The 10,511-nt window shown below is 38.1% G+C and overlaps 1 protein-coding gene across 3 annotated transcripts in view; it reads right to left on the bottom strand.

Annotated features, from left to right (window-relative positions):
* Nucleotides 1–10,511, bottom strand: part of FNIP2 (folliculin interacting protein 2) — a 54,300-nt gene that overhangs the window by 4,757 nt on the left and 39,032 nt on the right. For 2 of the 3 annotated variants that reach the window (XM_026061236.1, XM_026061237.1), the window contains 4 exons: nucleotides 6,737–8,045; nucleotides 5,818–5,974; nucleotides 4,372–4,572; nucleotides 484–599 (listed from right to left, as the gene is read on the bottom strand). In XM_026061236.1, the coding sequence (XP_025917021.1) occupies nucleotides 484–599; nucleotides 4,372–4,572; nucleotides 5,818–5,974; nucleotides 6,737–8,045 (1,783 nt within the window). Of the gene's footprint in view, nucleotides 1–483; nucleotides 600–687; nucleotides 2,471–4,371; nucleotides 4,573–5,817; nucleotides 5,975–6,736; nucleotides 8,046–10,511 lie in introns of those variants that run through there. The other variant, XR_003252743.1, reaches the window with a different exon arrangement.

The following is a 10,511-nucleotide window of genomic DNA, read 5'->3' as shown; positions in this document are numbered from 1 at the left end:
CACCTAACTTTCCCAAAACCCCAAAATATTTGTTGGGACAAAATTTTCATTAACCATAATTTGTTTATATGTATATGCGTGTATGTGTATGTATATATATAATTATATAAAATTATATATATATATAAATAAATAAAAATAAAAGAGAGAGAGAAAATGAATGTGTGACTATGTGGATGACCTCAGAATGACCCAAACTTTTTAAAAATCTTGTGCAAAACAAAAAAATTCCTTTTCATTCTGAAAATTTAAGAATTACAAGTGATTTGTTCTTGCTGCTGAACTGTAAATGTCTCAAGTCTGACTTCCAGATGGCTCAGTGAAATCCACTTTTATACTTTATTAGGCACATGAAAGAGGGGAGCATTAAACACGTGGTAAGAAGCAAGTCCCCACAGAAATGAGATGGTATTTGGAAACTGAAAAGGAACATAAATGCCCCAAGTCTTGCCAAGCGTTAAGACTGATATCTGCAACACTTACCCCAATACAATTCCTAGTTCTTTTACATGCACTCTTGTATGTCCTCGCAGATATTCTGAAAGCATTTTGCTTTTGAGATACATCTCTTGTAGCCTGTCCTCAAGATGCATTATGCACTGTAAACACAGACCACAAACCTCAGAATGGATTTAGCATTCACATGCAAACATTGCAGAAATATAAACATACCATTTTGTTTTTTACCTTAGCTAGAAGATCTTAAAATTAAGTCTCTCCTCCAAAATCCAGAAGGGCAAGGGACACTCTGCTACCCTTGGGCTGGCAACTTCAAAGTTATACCACCTTCTCCCCCCCTTCAAAGAATTGTGGCATTCTTATTTTCCTGGATAGCAAGTTTGTTGCACAAGTCAAAAATGCATCCAATTCACACTTAAATCAGCCAGAGTCTTTCTGCTGACTTAAATAAAAGTTTCAGTCGGGCCCAAAGACATTCAAGATGTCTTATTAAGAATGAAACCAGAATACTTGGATCAAGATGTCTGCCACAAGTCGGTACTATTTTTCTGAAAGTTGTAATTTAAACAACAGTTCCTAAAATTGGACATCTTTTTAGCTCTGGGGAACTGCCATTCAAGGAATTAAAACTTGAGAAACGGAAAATACTGTTATCTTATTTGCAATATTATGATAGCTCTTTTGCTTGCTAGTTTACTGGAGAAGCTAGCTTATGGATTCTTTCTAGGCATTTGTCATTGCTAGTGCTAAGGATTTCTAGTTTAAGATTGTTGAAACATTACTTGAACTATTACCTTTTGGCAAACAGCATCTAGATTTAATCACTCCCTTTTCTTTCATTAGTAGCATGCTAGAAACACAGCAGCATACTATACTTTTTTTTTTTTAAATGAAGTCATAGGGTATGGGATAATTTCTCATACAAAAACTGCAGGAGAGCAGATAAACCTTAGCTTCAAAGCTGATGAAAAATTGTGAAAGAAAATTTCTTTTTTTTTTTTTGGTAGCACAAGGTGAATAGGTAAGATGTCTAATCAAATATTTTGTTCTAGGACAAAAGGTACATTCAATTTAATATATTCTTTCTTTCCACAGTGATGACCACTTCAAAAAAAAGTTAAATTAATTCAGCTCTCCAAACTCCAAGAGATGAAAGCAAGAAGCACATGCAGAATCTTACATTATCAAACATATAATCATCTGGCAGGCGGAGACAGCAATTAGAAACAGTAGCAGCAAATAGCTTCAGGCCATCATTCAATGTACTTTTCAAGTTTAATGAATACCATACGTATTAGAAATAAGATACTACAAAATCAGTTTTGCTAGTTAAAAAAAATAATGAAAAAAAGACTCATGCTTGTATTTTTTTTTGATGGTCTTGAGCAAGATGAAGATTTTTAGCAATTTTCTGAGCTTATACCAGGTCTTAGGGAAGACAAACGTGCATTTCTAAAAACCTGCTACATAACAGCATGAATAGAATGAGATAGCTGCCACTAGTAGAGGAAAGGTAAAAGCTTGTTGAGAGTAGCTTGATCTTTCTGCTTCAAGCAAGTTCTCACTAAAATTATTATAGTTGTAACACTTCAGAATCTAGCCTAAAGGTAAGCATTCTTTATCTTTTTCATTACAAATAACCCTCCAATGTAAATATCCTATTAACACTTCCACAGTAGTTCAGGGAGGCACACAGTGGTTTCCCAAAATAGCAGTTCAACATATTAGAACTTTGTTATTCATGTGCTACAGGATTATGGAATTATTTAAGTTATGAGGTAACAAATAAGGAGGAATCCTACATTACTCTAAAAAAGAGAGAATATATAAGATTATCTGCTTCTCCTGAATGCTAATGACTGAATGCTAGCTGAGAATCAAAGGACAGTCTTCCTCATGATCTCAGTACGTGAGTTAGGCAATTTTGTTCAAAATGTCCATACTACTTGAGGTCCAGAGATGAAGTCAAATTTTCTTGATGTTGACTTTTCTCTGCAACTTGTCTCAATGACTAAATGGGGAAAAATAAATCCCAAGTTAGTTTTAATATCAGGAAAGGTAGCTCAAAATGTGTTTAAAGGTACAGGTAAAAACTTTTAACAGATTGCTGACATGTAGCAGTTGCAATTTTCATTTGCACTTCCTTCTCATTCCAGCATACTGCACAAGCTTCTGCAGTATGGTTACCAATTTGAAGTGCCACACAAAGATCATATCACTTGCCTTTCATCCAGTTGGCCTTGATTTGGGTTTTGTTTTTTGTAGTACCACAGAAAACAAAACCTGTTGATCTGAACAGTAAGTGGATGCCATGAAAGGTAGGCTGGTAAAGGAAACTTCAAATACACTGCATTACACTCACCTCTGATCTATATTAATACATTCATCTTTATCATAATTTAAGTCACAAGAATCACTGTGATAAAAAGTCACACTTCCCCCCCTAGAGCTTGATGAGCACTTGACTTCTTTCCCCACTATTCTGTTGCTGTAAGCAAAGATCTGTAAAATCTCCTAACAGGAGGACTGAATTGTCCTCTAACATGGATTACTGGGAATTATAAACTACTAGCACTGTCATTTTACTGTTCCTTTTTATGAAAAATGAAAACACCAAGAAACAATCCCCCCTGCAAACCCAGTCCCTCCCCCCCCCCTAAACTGCATACCATGCAAAGAATACAGAAATTGTATACATAAACCCCAAGACAACACTGGAAAGAACATCTCATTTGCAGTCAACTGTTCAGTTCAGAAATATCCAAACTGTCAGTGTTTGCGTGCAAGCCTTATGATATAAATCTAACTGAAATCGCACATTTTTCAACCCACCAAGGAATCTGTAGAGATCATTGCTAGTGTACCCACTTATTTTGCCCGGTACCTGACTTTTAAAGAACTTACCATTACCTATACCACTAAATTTATTCAGAACAGTGCCAGTTGATACTATTTACAGACGTTAACATTCAGCTCTGTCTTCCATCTACAACTCCAGTTAATACACAGGCTTCCTACAAACCAAGTTTCTCAAAGCTGTCTATGGAAGAACAAGTCAATTTTGTTCACCGAACAAGGTAGAGTTCTTGGCAGGAGGGGGGGGACACCCTTTCCCCTACCCCAGCTACAATTGTGTATAAAAATTAAATTTTACTGTTAGACTTGTAGATTATTTTGTTTTTCTTCCCAATATCAGTAATCAGAAAGCTTTACTGATTTACTCTGAAGAATACTGCTCCTAGTGAGGACAGGAAAGGATGCTGTGGGGTTGGAGAGAATGCACTATGACAGAAGCGACAACCCCTGCTGCAACCCTGGGCCCCCAAGTGTTTTCAGGTTCCAGCCTGCTCCCAGCAACCATGTTGACAGTGTGTCAGCAAGGCTGACACGGCACCTGTGGACAGGGATGTCTGGAATACACAGAAGCCAGCAGGGTTAATGTGCACAAGCACACACAATTGGGGAGAAGAGAGGAGAGGCACCCCGTGCATGGGGCTGCATAGAGAGGCCAACGATAGAGATTTGTATGCTAAGAACAGGGTGGGGTAAATAGAAGCCTCAGTAACAGAAAAAGTGGAGGAAAATTATACAACAAAAAAATAATGTAAGCCAAGTTTAACAACCCTAAACATGAGGACCATGCTAAAATTGCCTAAATAACTTCAGTTCTGGAATATCTATTTTGGAGCAGTTGACGAATCTTGATCTTATTACATGTAAATTAGGTTAAAAACAGTGTCTGTAAATGGACTGTCGCAGGCATTCTTTTAAGTATATGGTGCTAACTCTTAAATTGTCTCAGGTATTAGTTTATTGGTGTAGCAATAAAATATCCAGTATAAGAAACTCTGCATTTGATACCTCAGCTAAGCAATTTTCATTAGCTTCAGTTTTCAGCAAAGAAATACTTACAAAGTCAGCTGGGAGGTTGAGTTTGTAAAGCTGTAAAATAGATTGCAATAAACCGGATACTTGACTAGACACCAAGACATCCTTGCCTAGCTTCATGTTGTCCATCACCTTTCTCTGGCTTGTAGCTACCTGTACGTTCCATTTATCTGTGTCTGCAATAATGCAGACAGCTTCTGCTATGGGCTCATCTAGCACTGGATGCTGCAATAGATACAAAATACAAATATTATGTGACATTTTCGTATACATTTCCACAACTAGTGTAAGGTTCTATTCATATTCATGCTTGGGGAAGGGAGTAAGGAAGTGATCCAAACAAATGTTTTCATCCAGTAAAAAACTCAAGGCATCTCAATCAAAAATAAGCAGGAATACCAGCTTCAGGACCAGTGTTTACATCCATTAACATTGGGTCCATTAACTCATATCTGCCAATTTGACCAAGCATTTTATTTTGTTTAAGTAGGCCTTAAGAAACACTACTCTTTTTCACAAATAGCATTCCTGCTTCTCTACCAAGGTAAGTTTCTTCCAAAAAGAAAATAATAATTATACTGACTCAGTGGTGGAGAAAGTATAATCAGTGTTTCACAGACAAAGCATTTTATGAGGGATTTCACTAAGCACAATCAAAGCAAGGTATGTATGAAGAGACAGCATCACATTAGACCAATTTGATGTTTAAAAAACAAAAAACAAAACAAAGAAACCCCACACATACACATGTCAGTTTTGGGCAATACGTGAACTCATTCCAGCAGGATGATTTTTAATTACTATAGACAGAAGCAGTTGATGATCACCACAAAACAATTAAATATTTAGAATTGCATATTAAGAGCACACAAAGTTATTTCAGAGAAAGGGAGAAAGGTTAGTTATAAATTGCTTTGAATGCTYAAAGTAAGGTAAGGACACAGATTAAGTTTAAACTTATAGCAAAGGTCCTACCTACAGCCACCAACTTTCTGTAGTCAGTCACTTACGCTACTAGTCTAGTACAGTCTAGGCCTCCACAAAACTCATCTCCCTTGCAACACATGCCACTAAGTGGCAATACAACTTAGAAGCTTCCAACAATTTGCAGGTCATTTTTATGAAATACAGATAATTATCTGCTATTGTGATTGAAAAAGAGAGGTGATTTCATAGGTTTTTTTTCCTTGTTTGTAACTTGAAGCTGCTAGCAGAAAATCTTCCCTCTGTTTATCTTTTAAAGAGAAACGTAAGGGGGCATAAATGAAAGAACAAGTGAATCTTGTCTGAACAGGCTTCTCACACACTGAATTAAAGGGCAATCTCTTCCAAGAAACAAAACATGTCAAGAGCTGCTTTTAAGAACAGGTTAGTGGAAAGAAATAGGTCCTATTCAAAGCATCAAATACTGTGCTTCTGTAGATTCTCAGTAATATCACAACTCCTATCTACAACAGCATTTTAACTCACATGCATTGAATGAAGTAGGTCTGCTAGCAGACATTGTTTAAGTTTTTCATCATTATTTATTCCATGCAGCGCTAGATCAGGCATATATGTATGACAGTAACCGCCTAGCAGTGATCTTCCAAAATTTTTCATGCACTGACTGCTGATTGTGTTTGACCTGAAATACAGAAATACAAAGCAGGTAAGATCCTTGCTGGACAGACTGCATTCAGATTTTCACATGAAATGGAATGCTTGATTTACCACTCCTGCTTCTACTGCAGGTATTCATCAGTAACAGTACTCAAAATACAGTGAACCAGTTATTGGTGCTCTCTGAAACAGTAATTTTAAAAGCTAAAATTTAACACTGTATTGATTCCTTCAGATTTAAGGCAAGGCAAGTCTACATGTATTAGAGCTTGTGGTATACATGAGCTCCCCATTCTGCACCTAACAGGTTCACTAAGTTTGAGTGTTCTCAGACTAAGAAGCAAACTCCTAGCTACCTACCTTATGCATCAGCAAGGTATCTGTGCACATATAAAGCTTAGTTTTTAAATAAGATACTCCTACTTTTTGAAATTTGACTTTAGCAGACATCAGTTTGACAAAGCTAGAGTTCTGTCTCTCCTCAGATAGAATTATGTCTAGACAAAGTGTTTCAGGCAGTTGCATACTAACAAATCTGGTATCTTTTCATTAAACATTTGAACAACAACTTTGTTAGCAAACTTCAACACCTCAAGCTACTTAGTCTTGGCTTTCTTTCTGTCAAGACTTAACAAGAATCTTAACTACATTACCAATGTCTGTTAGGGAGATGTCAGCAAAGAATTTAATCAAGACTCCAGGATTTCAGACTTGAAATCCTGAACACCTTTAAGGTAGTAATTACTTTTCATTCCATTTATTTCTAAATTCACCTGAACTTCTTTACCTTGGTAAAGGAAGTTCCACTTCCGCAAACTCTTCAGGTCTTTTGCTGACATTATCATGATGGAGTTCAGAGATACAACAATCACCTTCTTCATCGCTGGCTCCAAGAGCACTGTCTGAACTCTCATTCCTTGGAATGTCCCCTTCAACTCTGAACGGGACTTTCCTTCCAGCATCCCCATAGGGGACATCTTTAGCACCTACTTGAGGAGAATCCTGTCTGACAGCAGAAGCTACTTGTACAGAGTCAGGTGAACAGCTCTCCAGATCGTCAGAGCATAACGTTCTAGATTCTTTCACGTTTGGCATTTTAATAGTTACTACGTTATCAGTGGGCAAAAGTGGTTCACCAGATGTGTTTGCCAAATTCATTTCCATTCCTTTACTTTCCACATGTTGGTCATTAAGTACACTCTTCTTCCCCTCACAAGGTGGAACCCGTGCATAACAAATACTATGTTTACTGAAGGGTATAAAAGCAGCTTCACAACTTCCTTGTTGATTCTGGAAAGTGTCCACAGTCAGACTTTGGGAACTTGAGGCACCATGCATCACCTCTGGATTTTTTCTGAATGCCTTCAGATTCTCTTCCATTTCTCTTCTATGAGCTTCTAAGTCTGACTCTGGTGACGCAGAACTTCCAATCTGAAAGGTGACCTTTTCTAAGTGTGAACTCCTGTGGTCAGACCTTTCAGGACAAGGTAAGGCAGATGACCTACTAGGCAGCTGCTTTTCCACTTTGCTTTCAATCTGATTCTTTTTTAGATCCATTAAATCTTCCAATATAGATGGTTCTTCAAAGTGGTAGGATATGATTCCAGTATCAGCAACAGTCCTTCTCTTACCATCAGCTGCTCCTTTACGGAAAGCGCTAGTTAGATGGTCGACAGATGCTTCAGAGTTCTGACTAGCCTTTCCCGCTGCTTCATTCTTTTCTTTTGAGGAGGCTGGCCCAGCATGAGTGCTTTCTGAATGATGCACCCACTCAGCAGTTGTACTGCTCTTACTTCCATCATTCTTTGGAGGTAGGATTGGAGGCACAAGAGCAGGTTCATTTTTAACAGTGACAACCACATAGTCAGATTCTTCTACCTCTCCCTTTTCTAGTGCAGTTGTGATTGTGCTTCCATTTAGCACTTGCTCTCCTTCCCCAACCTTCTCACTCCATGTCAGTTGATTTTCCTGCAGCTCAGAGCACCGAATGAAGTAAGTTAGAACATAGAGCAAGCGCTGCACCAACTCCTTACGTTTTCCAACAATAACAGTCCGAGTCAGCCTAACTGGAGAGCCTATGGCACCATAAAGATCACCTACAAAGGGAAAAACAAGAATTTCACATGCTCTTATACAGTTGTAATATAAGCTATACCACTTGAATTCAAAAAAATTTTAAGCAGCATTTATTACTGACACAAATGAGTTATTTTCTTTCACAGTAAATTTATAAAGTTTTAAAATAACAAAAAAACAAATTCCAACATTTCTTCTGCCCGGCTTGTATTCATAAGGATTTTGGTGTTTTTAGGAGGGTTTGGCTGCTACTGTTCAGTTCCTTTCCCTTCAAAACAACTGCAGGTTTTATTTTATAAAATGGCTAAAAAATATTATCACTTGGAAATTGACACAACATGGGGTGAAGAGGAATATAGATCCAGCTAAGTTCTAAAGCCAACTATACTGTTTCCTATTTTATCTCATTTTCTTTCACATCAAAATTATTCTGGTTTATTGGCGTCACTTTTTCTTCTCCTTTCTGTTAAACACAGAAATTTTCATTCAGATAAAACCTAAATGATGTATTTCAGTACTAAGATATCCAAAAAACAAAAAAAAAGATCTAATATCAGTTTAGTAAACAAGGTTCTAAAACAAAGGCATATAATAGTACTTTTTGGGCCAAGGCACCCACACTATGTACTTGGAGGAAATCTCACAAAAGGGAGCTTTTTTCAGGAGTGTGTGTGTGTGGGGGGGCAGTACTAGAAAATATATGCACTACTTTCCTATTACACTTGTGTTTTAATATAGAAGATAAATACTAGAGCACAATCGGAGTCCCCTTAGAACTGTTTATTTGCTAGCTCTTTTACGCTGGAGAACAGCTTTTTAAACAGAGCCAAGGTCATATATATCCTACTTTGAATACATCTGTGTTGGTGAGGCAGGTAACTATGTTCCAGTTGCCCATCATAATCTATCAGAAGGGTTTCTACACCAGAGCTCTAGGAGAAGTAAACTCAGGTGTCCAGCACAGGAATGCTCACATGCTCCATTTCAGACAAAGCCGAATTAAACTCAAGAAATGTTTATTACCAGGTTGAGTTAACACAACTGACTTCACTTGACACCCATTATAGAGCACTCACTAAAGGTCTTTGGCTGACCACTGTGGCTAACATCACAAGCAGATGGGAGGCAGCCACCAAAAGCTGGATTTTCTTCAGTCAGCATAAATATTCACCTTGCAAACAGGTTTCTCTGGCTACAAGCTGATCTACCAGACAGATCTTCTGGATGCTAAAGTCCTTGCGCAGGCCTCCTCAAATGCTCTGGACCAAGTCTGCCACCAGGATATTATCCAGACTTCATGAAGTTCCACTAACACTAAATAAAACTAAAACCAGAGCTTCAGGAAGGTCTCTACCAGGAGCAAGGGAAACTCCAGCTTCAACACAAGGCAGCTAAAACTACAAAAGGGAAAATTTAAGCCCAGCCTACTCCGAGTCCTGCAGGGCATGGAAGGAATAAAGTTCCTGGCTCCCTTCCTGCAGAGGAAGGATCAGCAAGACAGTAATTCCACTCCTCTCACCGTCTCCCCTACCAAGACCTGCCATCTGTGGAGGAGTGTCCACTATGCCAGTGATCCACTGCAGATGCTGCTGCATGGTGGCACCAGTATGCTGTCTTCCCTCAGTTAAGGATACCTTTGCCACCAGCAGCATAGCCTAACATGCCATCCCCAGTACTGGAAAATAAGCTTCAGACTACTCAATTTTTAAATTTTATGTGAGGTTTGCAGAGACCTAACCCTAGGCAGCAAGACCATATACTTTTCTAAATTGTCTGCTAGACAGGTCTTACCTCTCTTATTGTTTGTTATGTAAGAACTAGAAGTAATTCTATTTATCTCAATGCCTAACGGGCCACGAGGACTAGCAACTTGGAAAGGAAAGGGGAAGAAGTCTTTTTACTTTTAAGTTGGGCACAGTTGCTATGGAAATCAGATTCAGCCTTCATGTTCATTTGCACAAGTCACTTTTATGCAAGAAAAACACTCCTGAGACAGGGAGGAAAGCCAAAATTGTGGTCTTCGAAACATACTAATGCCTACCACTAAGCACGTCAGATTGAAGCCAAGGTTAAACAGTATTAAGTCTTACTTGCAGCATTACCTACACTTGTATCAACATTTATATGTAATTGATGCATAAAATGTAATGAGAACATATTTCAGAAGGTAGAAAGACAGACACTTCAAAGTGTTTACCTTAATAAAAAGTAATTTTCATTTTAAAAGCACTAAGCTTGTTTTATTTTTTTGTTTTGTTTTTTAAGAAGGGAACCAGCAGAGGGCAACATCTTACTCTGCACTATCAGTTAGTGCAACGACCTGATACTAGCTTTTGGGCTCTACAAGAACAAAACAGAACCAGGAAGTGTTTTGAGCTCAGCCACGCAGAATTTGGCTGAGGCAGCACTGGTAGAAACATAAAGCCTGTGAAGGTGAGAAGGGAAACAGATTCTTGACCAATCACCAACAGTGGCTCCTGAGAAAG

This window comes from Apteryx rowi, unplaced genomic scaffold (assembly GCF_003343035.1).
Source record: "Apteryx rowi isolate R43461 unplaced genomic scaffold, aptRow1 scaffold_178, whole genome shotgun sequence".
Lineage (NCBI taxonomy): Eukaryota > Metazoa > Chordata > Aves > Apterygiformes > Apterygidae > Apteryx > Apteryx rowi.
The sequence above is the reverse complement of the archived record's forward strand: the minus strand, read 5'-3'. Positions and strand labels throughout refer to the sequence as shown.